The sequence below is a fragment of the Anopheles merus genome, chromosome 3L (genome assembly GCF_017562075.2).
Source record: "Anopheles merus strain MAF chromosome 3L, AmerM5.1, whole genome shotgun sequence".
NCBI lineage: Eukaryota > Metazoa > Arthropoda > Insecta > Diptera > Culicidae > Anopheles > Anopheles merus.
Genome location: NC_054085.1, coordinates 22,727,186 through 22,747,638, shown reverse-complemented (window position 1 = coordinate 22,747,638; position 20,453 = coordinate 22,727,186). Strand labels below are relative to the sequence as shown.

Sequence of the window (20,453 nt, the reverse complement as noted above, 5' to 3'; positions counted from 1 at the left end):
TGGGATGCAGGGAAACGTTTCATTTCTGGGGCGCATTTGGGGCGCAACGAAAGAGGAGAGCTTTATGCGGAACTGCCGGATGTAAGTAAGGGGAGTTCCGCAGCCGACATGTGACAGATGTGGTATGGCGGTGTGATGTACACACACGTGCGAGGAAGTGAACGTTCAATCGACTTCCCGTTTTAGAACGAAGGTAGCGAAGCAGGTGCGAACATCGCACAGGAAAAGTTGTGACGGTACTGACAGGATTGCCTTTCTTTAAAGGACATTGAGCGAAGGAGGATGAGTGCTAGGGGTCCGTACAGAAATAGGATTTTATTTATCGCCACCTAAACTAGGTCAAACAGACTTTGGTCTTAGGGTATCACCTCATCTTTTGAGGTATTCTAGACATTCGATGAGTGTTGACGCTTCGCTTCGAGTGTTGAGTGTTCGCTCACGCGAGTGGCAACTCAATGAGGTATTTTAGACATTCGATGAGGTATTAAAGGTAATGTCCACGGTTTGAGTAGTAAAAAGAAGAACCTCAAGGTCATCAATTTTACAGAATAAATAGCTCGTTCAGGAATAACATATTTTAGTTTCGTTTCCGTAACTTCCTGACACCAATGCAGAATTTGAATCCAGGAACTCTTCAAGATGTTATGCAATGTATACATTTTTTAATTGAATACAAGTTTTAAAATTTCGTGAACATCTTGAAGAATTCCTGAGGTCAGATTTTGCGTTAATGACAAGTTATTATTTGTTTCTAAGACATATACAAAAATATCTAAGATATATTATTCCTGCACGAGATTTCTATTGCGTAAAATTGATGACTTCCAGGTTCTTCTTTGTACAACTCGAACCATGGACATTACCTTCGATACCTTAACGAATATCTAGAATACCCAACCGAATATCTGTCATACTTCAAAAGATGAGGAAAAGTCAGAGCATACACATAATTTACGCATAAAACAACCATACGCACAAAGTTCCGAGTTCAATTCTGATGATCCAGACGATCCAGAACCAATTCCAATTCCATTTTTCTGTCGAATTTCAGTTGACCCAAAGAATTACATTCTATGTAACCAGCATCTCTTTCAACATTGTTGTTACAAGTGTACTCTTTTCCCTTCATAATTGCCCTCACTTTGTCAAAACTAACCTCCAACAGTCCCTCTCTCGCTCTCTTCCTGTTTCTTCTCTTGTGCCTAAAAGCAACCCTCATCTTTTCGGATGAATAACCGTGCACAGGTCGGAACGAGGTGTGCCAGAGTCCCCAACTGGAATGAATTGACTCTATTGACGCCTTCGGTACGCCCACACAGTGCCGGTGATGGACGGAAACTACCAAACGGTGGTCCGAAAGCAAGTGGAGACGGATCCGATAGGAAGCTGATTGAAGTGCGATCGAATTTCTGTACAACGCGTTCTCGCTTGTTTGCTCCGCGTGTGCAATAAATCGTTTTCAGCGTTTGTGTGAATTGTTGTCACCGGGCGCAAATGGTTTCACCTGTCGCGTTCGCTTTCAGGCCAAAGTAATCGAATACGATGATCGATCTAATTTGGAGGCTTTTATTTTTGTTTATGGAATGGTAGCAATTATTTGCTCGGTTACATCCAGCCGTGGCGTGGTTATGGGACGAAGAGGAGAAGAAGAGCGAGAGAAAAATGTGGATTTTTTATGGTCACAAATCCATTTCATACGATTGCTTCACTCTTGCATGGTGAAATGCATTGGCGCTATAAAGCCGCTGCAAGGCAGTTGGTAAGAACAATAACATAAAAAGACTTCATTCTAGCGTCTTAGAATGCGGTTTTATAGTGGATGGATGTAAATCAATGTGCTGGAAAACGATGCACTCGCTTGCCGCCTCGGGGAGTTAGAGCAATATAGTATTACATTGTATGCCCATCGTAAATGTTTTTATTTGTTAAAACTTCATGCATTGGTTAACGATTGCCTGCAGTGAGATGATTTATGGTGCACTTTACACAGTGCAGTAAATCGATTACCACGCATCTTAATAAAAATGCATATAATTAATTCATCACAACTACACTGTGTGGCATTCAATAACGACGGAAAAAAATGAAGTTTTCATCGGATCCCGGATAGTAGGTCCGGAATCAGTCTCCTGAATTGATTTCGGAATAGGCTCTAGCATCGGCTACGGAATTGACTCTGAAATTTGGCTCGCAAATTGGCTTCGGAATCGGTTCCGGAATCAGTATCGGTTCCGGAATCAGAATCGGTTCTAAAATCGGAGACGGTTTCGGCATCTCCCTGAGTATAGGCCTTTGAATTCTATGATTCTACGCTTGTATTGATAGCCGCAAAAGAATTCAAATTTACTTGTAAACGATCCATTCTCATGGAGAATCCAGACCTGATTTCAATTCCAAAACTGATTCTTATTTCCGAAGCCAATTCCGGAGTCAATTCTGATTCCGATTCCGGAGCTGATTGTGATTCCCGGGTCGATTCCAATTCCGCAGCCGATTCCTGTTCTGAGTAGATTGCAATTTGAATAGGATCCGAAATCTGAATCGATTCCAGAATTTGGATCGGCCCCGGGATCGGAATCGATTCCAAAGTTGAAATCGATTTCAAAATTGGAATCGGCTAAGAAATTGGAATTGTTACCAGCATTGGAATCGGCTCTGAAATCGGAATCGATTCGAGAAGGGGAATCGGATCCGGAATCAGAATCGATTTCAGAATTGGAATCGGCCCCGGAATTGGAATTGATACCAGAATTGGAATCGATTGGTGAATTCCGAACACGAAATCGGAATCGAGTAGATCCGAATCTGAGCTCCCACTACTAGTATTTAAGACGAAGTAAGTTTCTTCCTTAGTTTCTTCTTAGCCGGTCTCGTAGTACAGTCGTCAACTCGTACGACTTAACAACATGCCCGTCATGGGTTCAAGCCCCAAATAGACCGTGCCGCCATACGTAGGACTGACTATCCTGCTATGGGGGGGATCAATAAGTCACTGAAAGCCAAACCCACAAGTAGTGTGGTACAGGCAGGCCTTGACCGGCAACGGTTGTTGAGCCAAAAAGAAGAAGATGAAGTAAGTTTCTTCCTATAAGAATCGTCTATCCGTAGACGATTCTTATAGGAAAAACTTACGTCGTAGGTAATCAATCAGTAACTCGGTTCACCAGCAGCGGTAAAGGTAGGTCTACAAGCACAATGTTCGTTGCGCCAAATAAGAAGAGTTAGCTTGCCCGCCCCCAACACCCACCTGTGTTCCGGTAGCCGCTTCAGTTCGGCCATATCGAGCTCGAGCCGCAGGTTCGCCACCTCGCACAGCAACCGATCCCGGTCGGCGGACACTTCCTTCAGCTTTTCCCGCAGCCAGTGGTTTTCCATTTCCAGCTCCTGGGCGGACACGTACTCGCCGGCACCGATCGCCGGCCCGGGCTGCCCTTCCGGCTGCATCGGCGCCGCGTGCATCGAGTGCGCGGACAGCGAGCTGGCCAGCTGTACTGCCGGGTTGATCGCTTCGACCAGACTGCCAATGTTGTGGGAGGGGTCGACGGCGCTGGGCGACACCGCCGTCGGCATCCCGTTCGTGGGCGGCGGTGCCAGCGGGGACACTACGGCCGGAGCAGCCACACACTCACTGTCGCACATGGTGGCGAGAAGAAGATTGGCTTTTTTTTCAACTTATTCGCTAAATATTATTATTTTTTTACAAACACACACACACACACACACGGACACCGATACACTTTTACCTATTCGCGCGGGAATAGGCACAAAAAGGATCGTAGCACTGGCCACACAAATACTTCGCACGCACGCACCTCGGTCGTGCAAAAATCACGTGTGCAGCAGGCTCTGCACTGCTTGGCGCATCTTTTTGCTCCCACTCTCTCTCTCTCTCTCACACACACAAAGCCACCGGTAGGCAAATTATTCGATGCTCACCAGCTGTTGCACTCGGTTACGGAGCGTGTGAGCGCGCGCGGGCTCTTTATGCAATTTGCACCGGGATGCACCAGCAATCTGCAAAAATGCAACGCCTGGAACTGGGACGGTAACTGCACACACGCACACCGGACACTCACACTGAAACGCACGTACGCACACACTTTTGACACAGGCCGATCCGTTCGCTGCACGAAAACCGGATTTTCCTGCCGCCGGTACAAAAAACGGGGGTAGAACCCGCGGCGACCCTTCCGACCGAAAAAGGGTTCCGTGGTGAGCGGGCCTTGCTTCTTTTTTTTTGCACACCCTACACAGAAGCAACAAAGACACACACACACACACACTCACACACTGACTGCTGGTTCTTCCGGGGTGTTAAACCGGGGTGAAATGCTCTCGCATAAAACAATCACTCGCACAGCGTGGTACGGAAGCGCTCCAATGCTACCATTCGTGAACCTTTTTTGGGGGTTAGTATTGTGGGGGGTTTTTAAACAATTTCCAACGAGTGGTTTACATTTTGGCTTGCGAGACAGGTAGGGCTAAAAACACAGCGACCCGGTATGCTGATGGACACACTTTTTTGCACAACGCACACAAGCATACAAGTGCTCCTGGCCCGGTAGCAGCCAACACTGCACGGCTTGTTTAAAAACACAAGGCACACGCATACACACTGAGTTGTATTATCGCATTTTTAGCTGCATCGTTTGCCGACAGCAAAATACGTAAAGGGTGCATTGCGTACATTTTATTGTTTCACCACACTAACACATGCACACACACATATATGTACCGTGCGCTGGCAAACTGCAGCGAGCGCGCGCCAAACACCAAACCGCTGGTTTTTCCTCCGTTCAAGCCGCTTTGATAGTGGAAAAAGTGCACCGCGAAAACGGCAAACCCCGTACTGATCGTGTTGAATCGCTCACAATTCGCACGTCATGCTGGATTTGTTTCGCCAGTACACCGCACTCGAACTGTTTTGTTTGCACACCCCGTTTTGTGTTTGTTGTTTGTTTTGCTGCCAGTTTCCTAACGAAAAGCGAAAAAGGGGGTATGCACGCACGTACGCACGTACGTCCTGTCGGTTCCGCCGTTCGAATTGGAATTGTGTGTACACGACGGTGTTTCTGCGGGCGACGGCCAGCAGTGCGCCCACGGACAAACGGCGTAGAGCGAGATAGCAGGTAAGCCGAAGAGCCGAACGCCGAACGGGTTGACGCGAAGCCGCCGTGTTTGACGTTTGTAATCAAGTTTGAATGCTGACCGGTTGCTCCGTTGTCGTTTTTAGTACCGTTTGATTTAGGTCGCTTTTTTACAGCGTTTGAAAACATTTTACTATGGATGTTGTGAATGTATGCAAAACATTCAATAAAACACATGTTTTTACTGGTATTGATTTTGTAAAAAAGCAACAAAAAGGCAAAAATTAAAAACCAAGCGATACAACAGTTTTAGAACGTTGCTATGGTGCAAACAGAGTGACCAGAAATACAGATTTATCTGTACAATCATTATCCGATATACGCTATCGTACGGGACCGAACGCAATAGCGTATCTCGAGCGTACTACATGTTCGAGGGTTGAAAAATATCGCCACAAAGTTTTGCATTAAAGTTTTTTGTTATAAAACAGGTATCTTTTGCACAAATTCAATGCAAAAAGTATTAAGAACATTAAAGAAATTCAAAAATAGCATAAAATATTTCAAAAAATTCAAATATTTGCAAAAAAACACATGGAGCTGTCAAATTAAGAGGAATCGCGTACTGCGATTCTATCGAGTATATCGAGTATCGCGTACTGCGGATAATTGCTATATTCCAAACCGCAGGACTCCACACAGCATAACACAGAGCACAACATAACAACTGACAGCTGCCAACCCAAATAACCAAATCGTCCTTAACCCACTGTAAAACCACTTCAAACCCACGTGGGTTTGTGGTGGTCGATTCAGTCGTTAACCCACCAAATTTTAGAACAGTCGGAGCTGCCAGTTCCGATCCGATGTATTTATCTTGTCCACCCTTAACCCACCTTTTCCAAAAATGCTTTGAGGAAAAGTTTGGTCAAGGTTTGGCTTAGGTCAATGTGCTGGACAGGATTTGAACTCCTCGGTTGATTAAATTCATTCACTTACATCACTGCACTTCAACTTCAGCAATATTATTAGTCTATAAACTATGCACTGACCAGCGAAATGGAAGAGTTCATTCGCAAGTAAACAAACACACATATACACATATTACACATGAATGTTTTACAACAAACCAACTTAAACACACACGTTTAATTGCTTCCTTTGCACAAATAAATAACATTTTTAACACAGGTGAAACATGTTGAGCAAATAAATTGCACGTGCATAAAAATCTGACTTCAACAAAATTGAAGTGGTGGCTGCTTCTGTGGCCGTGTGGCTTAACCCACCAAACTGATAGTTTTTTAGCTTTGTTTGATGGAACTGGATTTTTAGTACAAGAAATTGGTGGCGTTTTCGGTATCTTGGTTATATGGGAAACGCTTCACAAAACGCTTGCGAAAGGAAGTAAAGCGTTTCATTAACTGTCGGTCATCGCAGTAGGTTGGTAGCTTTTCTACGAACAAAGAGCTGCCTACTAAGGATATTCAAAACATGGTACCGGCAATAAAGCGTTTTCTGAAGCGTTTGGTAGCTGTCAGTTATTATGTTGCGCTCCGGGTTATGTTGTGTGGAGTCCAACGGTAACAATTTGTGAGATGCCTACCAGATGGACAGATTTTTGCTATTTTAGAATGCATGAGTCGTTTGCCGTCTGCTAAACGAAGTCTTCCGTTTAGGTAGAGAGCTTGAGTCGTTTAGAGTCCGTTTAGTAGTTGTTTAGTGGATTTTTGCACTTGAGCAAAGGGAAAGAGAAAGCTCTCAAAGCGAGGAAAGCATTCCACTTACAGCTTTTTTGCTATGTTTAGAATGCATAAGTCGTTCACCGTCTGCTAAACGAAGTCTTTATTCCGTTTAGGTAGAGAGCTTCAGCTGTTTAGAACCCGTTTAGTGGTCGTTTAGTGAATTTGTGGCACCTGGGAAACCACGTGGCTTTGGAGTGGTATTACAGTGGGTTAAGGCCGGTTTGGTTATTTGGGCACTGAACCAAATCTAACCGCAGGACTCCACACAGCATAACACGGAGCGCAACATAACAACTGATAGCTACCAAACGCTTCAGAAAACGCTTTATTGCCGGTACCATGTTTTGAATATCCTTAGTAGGCAGCTCTTTGTTCGTAGAAAAGCTACCAACCTATTCCGATGACCGAAAGTTGATGAAACGCTATACCTCCTTTCCCAAGCGTTTTCTGAAGCGTTTGGCAGCTGTCAGTTGTTATGTTGTGCTCCGTGTTATGCTGTGTGGAGTCCTGCGGTAATCCATTTTTCTTGCATTAGATGAAGGATGCATTTTCTCGTAATATTAGTCTTCTGCGGATTAGTCCCATCTTCACCCCTCGCTCAACACTTCTTTTTAACTGAGGGTTTACCGAAAACTACCAAAAAATCTAAACCTCTTAGGGCGGTGGCAACGCTTTTTCGCATGCGATTTTATCGGACGCTTGTCAAATTTTTATATGGGATTTGACAGTTAACGTCGGACGACGAAATCGCACGTCCGACGTTATCTGTCAAATCCCATATAAATCTGGTCTGATAAAATCGCATCCGATAAGCGTTGCCGCCGCCCTTACCGAAAACTACCGATAAAAATTTTGATGCGCCTACCGAAAACTGCCAAAATAATCTGGCCACACTGCTGCGCAGCTCTAAACATCAACAGGCAGCATTCCAAAAATTCTCCGAAAAAAATGGAGGCCATCGTACCAAATCTAAACGAAATTTGTCGGCTATGCCTGTGCGAGGACATAAGGTTTCTCATTCCCGCCTCAAAATTGCTCAACGATTCACTTTCCCTGCAGCACATTGAACGGTTCACCAGTATTCGGGTGAGTTGTTGTAGACACCGAGGTTGTTTTGGTTCCGAAGTGCATTGTTGCTTATCGCCTGCCCTTTTTGTTTTCATACTCTCCCTCCGTAGATTCCTCCGGACGACTGTGAATTGTATGCGCTCTGCATGGAATGTGGCAACAAGCTGAACAACAGCGTGGCGTTTCTTGTCTGCTGCAGAAACAACGATACCGTGTTTAGGAATCTGTTCGATCTGCCTGCTCCGGATGCCGCGGGGGAGGATCGAATATTGGTCGATTTTTCGACTGAGGTCAAACAGTCCCCGGAGATCGAAGTGTTAGAGGAAGCATGCACAGAGCCAGAGGCGAAAGAGAACCAGGAGGCCCAAGAATTCTCTCATAATACAACAACAACAGCATGTACAAAGCCACGGGATGCGCCGGAGCACGATCGATTATCTTCCAATTGTTCATCTCAGCTCAAGACGCACTCTCCGGAGATCGAAGTATTACAGGAGCCATGCGCTGAGTTCGAGGCGAAAGAGACCCGCGTGGTGCAAAGCCTCTCTTATAATACAACATCAACATGTACAGAGCCACCAGCAGCAGTGGGCGAATTTACCATCGATCCGAACGATTTCATAATCGAATCGCTAGACAGCATGATAGACGATGTAATGATTCACCACGATGGAGGAGCGGAGAGTTTGGACGGCATTGAGCACGCGGTGGTGGAAGACGAACCGCCGGACGATGCGGGAGTGTATTGCGACGAAACTTCATCTTCCGACCAGCACGATGAACGATCGGCGAAACAGGAACTATATGCAAGCGTCTCTAGCGCATCTCAAATCGATCAGAAACCACAGCTCAACATCCCCATCGACACTGCGTTGGAATGTTCGGCTTGTGAGATTAAGTTCGTCGATGAAATTACCTTCAAGCGGCATTACCGGCGTTACCACGTGAGCGATTTGCAGAAAAGTCGCGAGCACCGCAAGAAACGGCAACTGTGCGTCGAATGCGGCAAGATGGTACTGCAGCTCTCCGCCCACCGGTTAACCCACACGCAGGAGAAACAGTTTTCCTGCCCCCACTGTCCGATGAAAATGAAAAGCAAGGGCAACATATGCCGGCACATCGAGGCGGTGCACTTGAAGAAGCCGGCGAAAACGTGCGAAACGTGTGGGAGAGAGTTTGTGCACGCCAACATGTACAAGTACCATATGGTAAGTGTCGCCTGTGAACGCGCAATTACGAGGAAAGTGCGTTAGTAACCTTCTTTTTTTGCTCTCTCCTGCAGCTTTCCGTTCACGGCATTGGCAAGGCGTACGAGTGTGCTATTTGTTTGAAAAAGTTCAATGCACTTTCGTCGCTCAAATCACACAAACAAACAGCGCACGAGAAAAGGGCGGCTTTTGAATGCGAAACGTGTGGAAAGAAGTTTAAACGCAGGTAAGAGACATACCCACAAAAAAGGGTTCAATGTTGCTGCCAAGCCGTTGCGTGGTTGCCCGATTTAAATATTACCCAACGTTACTAATTGTTTCCCTTTCCCCAGACATACCCTTCAAATGCACATTAAACAAGGACATTCTAACGACAAGCTGTACAGTTGTAGCCTGTGCCCGAAACGGCTCAAAACGTTGCTTGGTAAGCAAGCACACGAGCTGGCACACAGTGGAGCTGTGTTTGCCTGCACGCTGTGCGACAAAGTGTTCCGGTACAAATGTTTACTGCAAGGGCACGTCAGTCAGGATCACGTGAAAGCGGAAGGCAAGGAAAGGCTTAAAAAAGAGCTTACTAATTGAACGAGAAATGAATAACAGACACCAAGCAGTTTCCTTACGCTATGAATAGTGGATATACTTGAGGAATATTTGAACAATGTCAACATGTTGAGCCTTTCCTGAATGTTGAGCCTTTCCTGAATGTTGCGCCTTTCCTATATGATCCAAAAAGCAAACACGTATTTGTACTTAGGATTAGGTAATAATTAGAGTTTGATAATTAGCGATAGAGCCTGAATAACGATAAAAAAATATTATTTAAAATTAGTAAATAGGAAGAAAATGTGATGTATTCTATCATAATGTGCTCCAATCATAATGTGTGCCATACAAAAGAAACCCATACAAATAAATGATAATTAGCTGAAATAATTCAAAATATAATTCTTCTCGCAACATTAAAAAAACCCAGTTATAATAAGAAAATCGATCAAGTGGTTGTTTCGGTCAACTAGTGATGGGTAAGGTTGGCAAAAATCCGGAGTTGACTTCGATTTGACTCCGATAATTTCAGAACCGACTCCGGGAGGTAGGTCCGCCAAGCATTATCCGGAGTCGTTCGGAATGGTCCGGAATCGCACGGAGTCGTAAGGAGTCTGAATCATCCCAAGTCGTCCGAAGTCGTTCGGAGTCGTTTGCAGTCATCGGAGTCGTTCGGAATCGTTCGAAGTCGCCGGAGTCATCCCAAGTCGTCTGGAGTCATCTAGAGCAGTGCTCCCCAATCTTGTTAGGATCGTGGAACACTTGGCTTTGAAAATACATTTGTCGCGGCCCACATCAATGGAGAGCATAAATTTTTTGGCTTAGGTCAAAGTTTTTAACCAAAAATATGTTTTAATCTTATTCTAGACATGCATGTTGAAAATTTCACCTTAATGTCGGGGACAAAAAAGCACCATATGTATTATAATATGGCTTTCTTTTTCAAAAATAAATCCTTTTGCGGACCACGTCTATTAAAGTCACGGACCACAAGTGATCCGCGGACCACAGGTTGGAGATCAGTGAACTAGAGTCATCTGGAGTCATCTAGAATCATTCGGAGTCATCGAGAGTCGTCCAGAGTCGTCTGGATTCGTCCGGAGTCGCTCTAAGTCGTCCAGAGTTATCCCTAGTCGTCCCGAGTTATCCAGAGTCGTCCGGAGTCATTCGGAGTCATTCGTATTCGGAGTCGTTCGGAATCATCCGGAGTCGTCCGGAGTCGTCCAGAGTCATCCAGAGTCATCGGGAGTCATCAAACGAACGACTCCGGACGACTCCGGACGACTCCGGTCGACTTTGGACGATTCTGGACGACTCTGGACGATCCCAGATGACTCCGGACGACCACGGATGACTCCAGATGACTCTAGATAACTCCAGACGACACTAGATGACTCTGGATGACTCTGGAAGACTCTGCGGACGGAATTAGTAGTTCCGATTTTGCCGGAGCCGCATTGGAGTCGTGGATGCGCTCCAAAGAGCACACCACTACCGCTCAACGGCTGCAATCAAATGGGAAAGCGAGCGAAGCCGTGAACATGACAGATAAACGATCAGTTCAGACCTTTCATCCCAACACTGAACTGTCATTCATCCAAACAGCATTCAATGTTTACAAACAAATACCTCAGCTTCGCGGTGCGCAATGGCGGCAATTCCACGCGAAATAAATAAAGTCTGTCGGCTTTGCCTGTGCCGGGACGAGAATATTCTCTTTCCCGCAACCAAATTCATCGACTCCCAGCTGACCCTTGACGATGTGGAACGAGTAGCCGGTGTACGGGTAAGTGCCAGTAGTAGGCACCGTTTTGCTGAACTTCCTCCCATGAGCTTCTCACACACTTCCATTGCAGATCGTGGAACAGGAAAGCTTGCGATGCGTTTTGTGTGTCGATTGTAACAACAAATTACGGCACATCAAAGCCTTTAAGGCCTCCTGCATCAGCAATGATGAGACGTTTAGAAAGTGGTTTACAGTGGCCGATAAAGATTGTTCGCGAGACGCAACTCTTCCACCGAAATTGAATGCTGCAACGCAAGCATTCAACGGGGCGGCGCGCGAAACTGACCAATGTAACGATTCGGCGAATGAGTTCGATGAGGCAACATTCTTCGACAACAACATTGAAGTCATCAAGGAAGAACAAATTGACGACCTGGCGGTCAAATACATCGTTCAAGAAATGTATGATGACATGGAAGTACTCGCTGAAGATGCTGTTGAGTTCGACGTGGATGATGATGACGACGATGAAGATGCTGAGGAATTTGCCGAGGACATGAAAACAGAAGGGAGCCAAACATCGATAGATGATTTCATTCTCAGCGATGATCCAGGCGAGGCGTCTAAACCGTACGAACGGCAGCCAACAACGCCAAACAAAACTTCCGCACCAGCGAAACCAGCGGACCATCAAACAGTAACTCCCGCCGCCAGTCAAGAAACGGGCAAGAAGAAGAATCCACAAAAGAAAACCCTTTGCCCGCTGTGCGGCAAATTAATACTATCGCTAAAAGACCACATGTTGAGTCACACGGGGGAGAAAAAATATCGCTGCAAGTACTGCCCCAAGACCTGCGGTCGGAAAGGATCGCTGCGGCTGCACATGCAAGCCGTCCACCTGAAAAAGGTTATAAAGAGCTGTGAAATATGCGGCAAAGGCTTTACTTACGTGGAGTCGCACGAAGCTCACATGGTAAGTATTGGTGGCATTGTGGGGCTTTGGGTGCGGCTATCCTCATTATGTGGCTTGCAATTTTTTTTTCAGCGCGCCAAACACGGCTTCGGTGAACCATTTGAATGTACCATATGCAACATTAAATTTCGCCATAAAGGCGGATTGCGGGGTCACAACAATCGCAAGCACAACGATGAAACCAACTGTGAGTGCCCTACTTGTGGCATGAAATTTCTCGACAAGTAAGTGACGTATGCTTTCATTGTATATTTATTTGCCCTACTTTCTAGTCTAATCTTATCTTAGTCACTTATGGCTATAACTATCGGTAACATGACTGGTTTATCCACAGTGGAATTAGAAGTCCCTTAGAATTAGAAATCAGTCGACCCGACAAGGCTTATCTACGAGTACCACAGCACAAGAGGGCATTTGAACACATTGTTTGTCTTTTATTTTCCTTTTTTTTAGAAAAGGATTACGAGCCCACAGCATAGTGCACTCGAACGAGCGACCGTATGGCTGCAGCTACTGTCCAAAGATGTTCAAAACTGCTAAAACGCGGAAAAACCACGAATACCTCCACGAAGGTGTAACATTTTCCTGTACGATGTGCGATAAAAGCTATAAACATCAATCGCTGCTATACGTGCACATCAGAAAATGTCATGACGAGCGTAAAAATGACAAATTGAAATTGGAAAATGAGTCTGACTGAACAAATAAGACAAACCACGCTATTAGACCCATAGCACTCTGTATGTAAATGATAGGCGATTCGTTCACGTGAGTTGATGTATAAACTTTGCTTTGTAATTTCCATGCGATGTTAAATATGTTCATAGTGGGAGGGACTAACTGGATGTATAAATTTGGTATGTATTTCTTAAATCTAATAGCATTAGTTTCTATCTTGGTTACACTACATTTGAAATTGGTTTTATATCACCCATTAAATGGACTAGCGATTAGTGACTCACTAGTTTACCCATAACACTTCAATTAATGTTGCGTACGAGAGGGTTACAAGGGGCAAGTCAATCCTGGATAAGAGAGCCTCTAATAAGAGAGTAAACTCGATAAGCTAGCTTAGCAACAATGCTCGGAACATTCATAATAGAGGGACGGGGATGAGAGAGTATCTTAAACTTACCCTCAAATTATGTTTAGTAATAATAATGAACTTTACTTAATAATAATAATTAATAATTATTTCACATATTTTGTTTGTTTTTTCCAATTTTGAAACGAAACTTATGGTTTTTATTACTAAAATAACCGATAAGGCATCATAAGCATACAAAACACTCTAATTTTAAGCAATTATTTTGAGTTATTGAACGTTTTGTTTGAATATTGTGTGTTTGTTGTGCCCGATTATTTGTTGAATGTTCCGTTTAGCACAAAAAACATAAAAAAGCATACTTTGGAGCATAGAGACAACCAACAAATGAAACATTCATAGTTTGTCATAAAAACAGGTTTAGATAGTTAAGAAGGAGGATATGAAATAAATGTGTGGAAAAAAAAATTAAATGTATGAACTAGGAATATAGTATAAAGTATTTAGTATATTTTACTATAGAACTGTATAAGAAAGAAACTTACTTGTGTCAAATATTTTCCCTATCTACGGAACTCCTTTCATTACCCAAGATTTTACAAGTTTTATCCCTTTATGACATTTCTATCATAATTAAGGACCCAGGATTCAACATAGAGGAGAGAACGATTTGTCGGTAACGAACCTCTCGTGTTACGACGATTTATTGAAATGAAACAGTTGGGAAAATTCTCTAACCATCCCAACTTGCGCCACATATTAAGCTTAAACGACTGGAAAATCAAATATCCATAAAAAACGAAAGCTCCATAGCTTCACAGGTTTAATCAATAGATGGCGTCCTATAAATTATCGTTATATTGCTGTCCTTTTCTTGCAATGTGCTTCAACCTAGCTTCATCCGAACAAACATCTATAGAGCAGTCATTTGGTCAAGGTCAGATACACATGTATCAACACCATCGACCATTCAAAACTCCCTTGCTTCAGATCTGGTAACTTCTGGTTTGAAGTTTAGTATTTAAAAAATTGTACCGCCATTCTAGTTCTAGCAGTGCATAACTTCAATGCGAAACCATACAACAGTACAGAGGGAGGAGGAAAGCCCCACTTTGTGATTGACCACCAACAGATGGCGCCATCTGCTTTTTGGTTTTTTTAGAATGCATCAGTCGTTTACCATGTGCTAAACGAAGTCTGTTTAAATTCCTTTTACGTTGAGAGCTTGGGCCGTTTAGAACCCGTTTAGTGGTCGTTTAGTGGATTTTTGCCACTTAGGATGCAGGGCCGGATGTGGTTTGATTCCGACCCAGACTGTACCTCCGAGGACAATCACACTGTTTTGTACTTCATAGTGTTGATATGATATTACTTGCAGCAATTTGACATAAGAATATCAAATGTTCAATGTTTGCTACACCCATCGCCTACAACATTGAGTATTGTTTTATTCTTTTTTATTTAAAGTGAAGCGCCGTTTATCCGGGCTTCTCGGGACTTGACCTCGCCCGGATATATACGACCTACGGATAATGAGTCAAATGATATATTTTATCTCCAATTCCTGCTTATGTTTTGGAAAATTTTCTTTTTTTAAATAAAAATAACCCAGTTTTTGGACCGGTCTGGTGGTACAGTCGTCAACTCGAACGACTTAATAACATGCCTGTCATGGGTTCAAATCCCGAATAGACCGGGGGATACGTAGGACTGACTATCCTGCTATGTGGTAACCATAAGTCACTGAAAGCCAAACTCACTTCACTAGTGGGTGCAGGCAGGCCTTGACCGGCAGCGGTTGTTGTGCCAAAGAAGAAGAACCCAGTTTTTATTAACTTCACGTTTTTCCAATGAGAATATATGAAATTTGCCATGAATTATAGTGTTATTTGTCATGACAATGTGCTCTTATAACCGCTTTTCAAATATCCTCCTCATAACGCAATGTCACCTTTGTATTGAACTGTCATTTCTCAACAGCACGGATAAACGGAAAGCCGAATAAAAGGTACCCGGATAAACGGCGCTCCACTGTATCTGCGTTTTCCCGTTTAGACAAGAGAGAACCTTTTATAGGACATACGATAGGCAGAGCACCAAGGTACCTACGTATGCAGATGGATTTTAACCACTAAAACTCTCTTGTGCCTCAAGGAATACTGGCCGGATCGCCCGCTAGAGCATTACTTCGAACAACTGTCGAACTGCCTTATATGATACTATTTAACCAAACCTTGGGGACTCGTAGCATGAAGGGGGATAGGTCGAGCAACGCTTTACACTTTGACAGATAAACGATCAGCTTCGGAAACTGCGCTCTGTCAATCATCCAAACAAAGTTCAATGTATACAAACAGCAGCGTCTAGCTTTGCGGTGCGAAATGGCGCTAATTACAAGAGCAATAAATAAAGTTTGCCGACTTTGCTTGACCGAGGACGAAGTTATTCTGTTTCCCGTTTCGAAGCTGCTCGATTCCACGCTGAACGTTGACGATATCGAGCGATTTACGGGTGTGCGGGTATGATGCCCCATTTGTTTAGGTGCCCACTTGGTCTGAGCTTGTCCTTTTGTTTTGTAGATCTGCGAACAGGAACACTTGCCGTACGTCGTGTGCATCGATTGTAATAACAAGCTAAGGAAGTTCATCGCTTATCGTGCTTTCTGCTTAAGCAATGATGTTCGGTTTAGGAAATGGTTTGCGGTAACTCTTTCGGACGATTTGAGCGACACGGATCGGGCTAGTTCATCGCTCAAAGCCCTCATAAAGAAGGAATTGGCCGCTGATCAACGCGAAGCCAGCAAACATTACAGTCCTATCGATGATTGTAACGATCAATCGTTTGATGGTAAGCAGGAAGATCAAGAAATTGCACAGGGCGAACAAAGGATAGAAGATGCTACTGCCCTAGAGGGTACGGACGATACCGCCATAGATGATGAGGATCTGGGTCTAGAGCATGTACTTTTGAGCGATGAGCTGACGCCTGATCCATTCGAGACGAACAATACCCTGCCATCCAGCCATCAAACCGAACAGCAACGGAAGCAACGGCAAAGGGTGACAGCATCGCCCGCTGCCAAAGACAAACACGCAACACGGGACAGCCAGGAGCAGGACAGCAAAAAGCATGTACCGGCCAAGCAGCTGTGCCCGCTGTGTGGCAAACTGGTGCACTCCATGGCAGACCACATGCTGTCCCATACGAAGGAACCGAAGTTTTCCTGCCAGCACTGCCCGATGACGTGCAGCCGGAAATCGTACCTCAAGCTGCACGTGGACGCCGTGCACAAGAAGCGCATCATAAAGAGCTGCGAAATGTGCGACAAAGGGTTCAGCTATATCGAATCGTATGAGGCTCATATGGTAAGTGTTGCAGTCAATGCCTGCCCGCCCGTGGTGGTAACGGTTGTTTTTCGCTTCTTCTGTTTTTTTTCAGCGATCGAAGCACAACTACGGAGAATCATTTGAATGTACAATATGCAACATTAAATTTCGCCATAAAGGAGGATTGCGGGGTCACAACAATCGCAAGCATAACGATCAAACCAACTGCTCCTGTGACATTTGTGGCATGAAGTTTCAGGACAAGTATAAGAGCTTAATCTATTCTACTCACTTGTTAGCACCTTTTACCTGACCCCTTTTTGCTTCTTTGCCTTCACAGGAGAGGGCTGCGCGCACATGGTAGGGTACATTCGGACGAGAAACCCTTTGCCTGCCAGTTCTGCCCGAAGCGCTTCAAGAGTCCTAACGCGCACAGAACGCACGAGCTGATCCACAAGGGCGTTGTATTTCCGTGCACGATGTGCGATAAAACGTACACGTACAAATCGTTGCTCAATATGCACGTGAAAAAATGTCACATCAAGCAGGAGGAGGGCGCGGAAAATTAACTCCAGTGGTTTTGTTTTTCTGTAGTGGTGTGACTCCATGTGAATAATAGAAACGATGTGGATTTTTATTTTAGTGGAATATTGTTGAATGTTTCGCAAAACTCTGAGATGCGTTGAAGTATTTTCCCCGTAACGCCTGTAATGCAAAATGTCAAGACAAACCGTTTTACCAATAAACAAACGCCAATAATGAAAGTGAAAGCAAAATTATGCTTTTTTTGTTCAACAGTTGTCACTTGATGTTGTACAGTCAGAAATCAATAGTTGAACATGATTTCCAACACGTCTCAAGCTGGTACAGGGTTTTCCAAGTCAGTTTCGAATGTGAACGTTGTTATTCATCGCGTGCAAAATGTTATTCCACAACGATCTGACATATCATTTCCATCATCATAATTTTCCATTTTTTCAGCATGATTTTCAACACGACTCAAACTGGATTGAGTCAGATAGTTCTTGGTTATATATTGAAAATTATGTGTTGAAACTGAAATTTCATTTTGAAGCTAATACACCATTCAACAGCTGTTGAAAAACATCTTGGAGGCGGTGAATAATGATGTGCACATTCGAAAGTAACTTGCAACCATGTAAGGTCCGGTAAACAAATCCAACTCCGAGTCAGACACATGCTAAACGTATCAGTTATGTTGGACTAATTCCGTCAGCCAAACGACTTTTCCCGGTGCCGCGATATTTTACTTCAGTTCTACATAATCAATGTTTTTTTTAAATAATACAAAAAAGTAGTTCAAATAATGACCTCTTGAGAATAACACGTGTAAACATAACTTAATCACCCAACTGTCAAATTGCTACGATTTTTTTTAATGCGATTTTGAATATTGTTGATAAACAAACCATCTCCACTGCAAACAGGATCCGCATCGAGATGGCGATAATTTTACGCAATATCAGCAACATTTGTCGACTTTGTCTAAACGACGACGAGGTACTGTTTCCCGCCACGACTATCCTAGATTTAGGACTAACCAGCGAAGATGTGGAGCGGTGCACCGGAGTTCAGGTTTGCGGCTGGCTCCTTCCATTTTAGCTATCCCATAATCGCTCGTTTTGTTTTGTTTTACTCCAGCTATTTGACGAGTCGAACATTTTCTACGCGGTTTGCATCGAATGCCACAACAAGCTGCAAAAGTTTACCACGTATCGAAGCTGCTGTATGAACAACGATGTGCGATTTCGTCGCCTGTTTCCGATGATATTCGAGAAGGTGGTCTGGGACGAAGAAATGGGCCCGGAGAAGTGTTTGAAAGCGGACACCGTTGACCATAGCTACTGTGTGGAGGCGTACGAAAATCCACCGGAAGAGGAAAGCCTTCCAGTAGAGGAAAGCCTACCAGTAGAGGAAAGCGCTACACCAGTTGATCTGGTGGAAGAAATTGATCCAGAATATGAAGAGCTGGTAGAGCTGTATGCGGCTGACGACACCAAGGATGATGTTGATGACATTATAGAAGAGATCGTACTACAAACGAACGCCGACGTCGAAATCATCCCTCAAGAGAGCGGTGAAGAAACATTCTTGCCAGAGTTGCCTCCGGTGCAGGAAGCAACGGTAGAGGAAGACAGCGCGTGTGAAATCGAATCAAATGCATGCTTACAGGGAGTAGTAGAACTCAGCGAACCTAGCCAACAACAGCACGCCACAGACGAACCGCAGATTGGGCAACAAAGTCCTGAAGAGGAGAGTGATTACGAGTGGATGGAAGAACCGAAGGCGGCTGAAGAAAGCACTGCCAAGGGTGCTAAAGGAAGCAGACCCAAACAGCAGCTTTGTACGCTGTGCGGGAAGCTGGTTAGCTATCTGCGGGACCACATGATAACGCACACGAAGGAACAGAAGTACGCGTGCGACCGGTGCCCGTTCGTATCGAGCCGCAAGGCGAATTTAAAAACGCACGTGCAAAATGTACACTTCAAGCGGGTGATAAGGAGGTGTGAAAAATGTGACCGCGGTTTTAGCTACGTCGACTCGTACAACGCTCACATGGTTTGTGTTGCAAATCAATGCGCTTTTTGTTCCATTCGCACAGGGAAATCTTACAACGTTTTTTTCTCTCACCGTTTCAGCGCGCCAAACACAATCTGGGAGAGCATTTTGAATGTAAAATATGTTCGAAGAAATTTCGCCACCGTGGCGGACTGAATGGCCACCTGAACCGCAAGCACAATGAGGAGAGCAACTGTACCTGTCCGGTTTGTGGATTCGTGTGCCAGGACAAGTAAGTTATTTGAAAGGGAAATTAATAAGCTGTACATGATTTCTAACCAATGATTTCTAATGCTGCTTCCACCCATCAGAAAAGGGCTGAAGGACCATAGTAGAGTGCATTCCAACGAGAAGCCGTTTTTGTGCCGGCACTGCCCGAAGGCTTTCAAGAGCACGTACGCACGCCGAACGCACGAGCTCATCCACAAGGGTGTCGTTTTTTCGTGCACGCTGTGTGAAAAATCCTATCGCTATAAATCGCAGCTGGTGCTGCATTCGAAAAAACATAACGCGCAGCCAAATATGCAGCAGCAAGAAAATTAGCGATAACTGGTGGTGAAAAATTAATATAGGAAATGGATTAAATTTCCCACTTTTGTCTTAAATTTAATAAAATATTTTATTTTGTACATTTATTTTAAATTTACAGTGGAGCACCAAAAAACACCATTATTCATGACAAATATTCTCTTTGGAAAACCATGATAAATAACCCAGTTTAATTTTTGACAAAATATATGATAAATTAACAAAAAATAAGATCTCGTGGTTTAATATATCCTTTGGCTTATTATCCGTTTTACTCGCATATCCAAGCTAAGTCGATTCCCGATGAGCTCGGATAAACGACGCTCCACTGTATTTAGCCTGAAATCACGAGATTCGACTTACTCAGAAATTCGAGATACGCCCGGTATTTTGCGGCCGTTTTCGGTCCTCATTAACCGTGTATCTCGGGAACCGCCAGTATCATTGGACCCAAACGCCAATTCTTATGGAGATGCGAAAACCGGCTCCGATTCCGAAACCGATTCTGATTCCAATATATTCCAGAAAACTACGGAACTATTCCGAAATCGATTCTGACGAAAACTTCTCTCATTCCTATCACTACTCCGTATGCCTGATCAGCAGGCTCGTCGAACCACAGCT

General features: G+C 44.3%; 5 protein-coding genes across 8 annotated transcripts in view; 4 read left to right on the top strand and 1 right to left on the bottom strand.

Moving 5' to 3' along the window:
* Positions 1-5,105, bottom strand: part of LOC121599911 — a 59,221-nt gene extending 54,116 nt beyond the window's left edge. For 2 of the 3 annotated variants that reach the window (XM_041928059.1, XM_041928060.1), the window contains exon 1: positions 3,248-5,098. In XM_041928059.1, the coding sequence (XP_041783993.1) occupies positions 3,248-3,639 (392 nt within the window). In that variant the 5' untranslated portion in view covers positions 3,640-5,098. Of the gene's footprint in view, positions 1-3,247 lie in introns of all 3 variants that reach the window. The other variant, XM_041928058.1, reaches the window with a different exon arrangement.
* A 2,604-nt stretch (positions 5,106-7,709) lies between these two features.
* LOC121599908 (zinc finger protein 101-like) lies at positions 7,710-10,038 on the top strand. The gene is made up of 4 exons (XM_041928054.1): positions 7,710-7,918; positions 8,011-9,108; positions 9,183-9,334; positions 9,441-10,038. Exons 1-4 carry the CDS (start codon positions 7,781-7,783, stop codon positions 9,688-9,690), a joined length of 1,638 nt encoding a protein of 545 aa, XP_041783988.1. The 5' UTR covers positions 7,710-7,780; the 3' UTR covers positions 9,691-10,038.
* Positions 10,039-11,270: 1,232 nt separating this feature from the next.
* On the top strand, positions 11,271-13,877 carry LOC121599909 (zinc finger and BTB domain-containing protein 24-like). Its single transcript, XM_041928056.1, has 4 exons — positions 11,271-11,437; positions 11,508-12,350; positions 12,423-12,574; positions 12,804-13,877. Exons 1-4 carry the CDS (start codon positions 11,300-11,302, stop codon positions 13,048-13,050), a joined length of 1,380 nt encoding a protein of 459 aa, XP_041783990.1. The 5' UTR covers positions 11,271-11,299; the 3' UTR covers positions 13,051-13,877.
* Positions 13,878-15,651: 1,774 nt separating this feature from the next.
* LOC121599910 (zinc finger protein 652-A-like) lies at positions 15,652-17,485 on the top strand. The gene is made up of 4 exons (XM_041928057.1): positions 15,652-15,914; positions 15,975-16,760; positions 16,834-16,985; positions 17,062-17,485. Exons 1-4 carry the CDS (start codon positions 15,777-15,779, stop codon positions 17,288-17,290), a joined length of 1,305 nt encoding a protein of 434 aa, XP_041783991.1. The 5' UTR covers positions 15,652-15,776; the 3' UTR covers positions 17,291-17,485.
* Positions 17,486-18,137: 652 nt separating this feature from the next.
* Positions 18,138-20,081, top strand: LOC121599261 (zinc finger protein 624-like). Of its 2 annotated transcripts, none has more exons than XM_041926941.1 (4): positions 18,138-18,242; positions 18,384-19,301; positions 19,382-19,533; positions 19,613-20,081. In XM_041926941.1, the coding sequence occupies exons 1-4, from the start codon at positions 18,183-18,185 to the stop codon at positions 19,842-19,844; spliced, it is 1,362 nt and encodes a 453-aa protein (XP_041782875.1). In that variant the 5' UTR covers positions 18,138-18,182; the 3' UTR covers positions 19,845-20,081. The 2 variants fall into 2 exon arrangements, with proteins under 2 accessions (XP_041782875.1, XP_041782874.1); XM_041926940.1 differs by having other exon boundaries at positions 18,138-18,317; positions 19,613-20,077.
* The last annotated feature ends 372 nt before the right edge of the window (positions 20,082-20,453 follow it).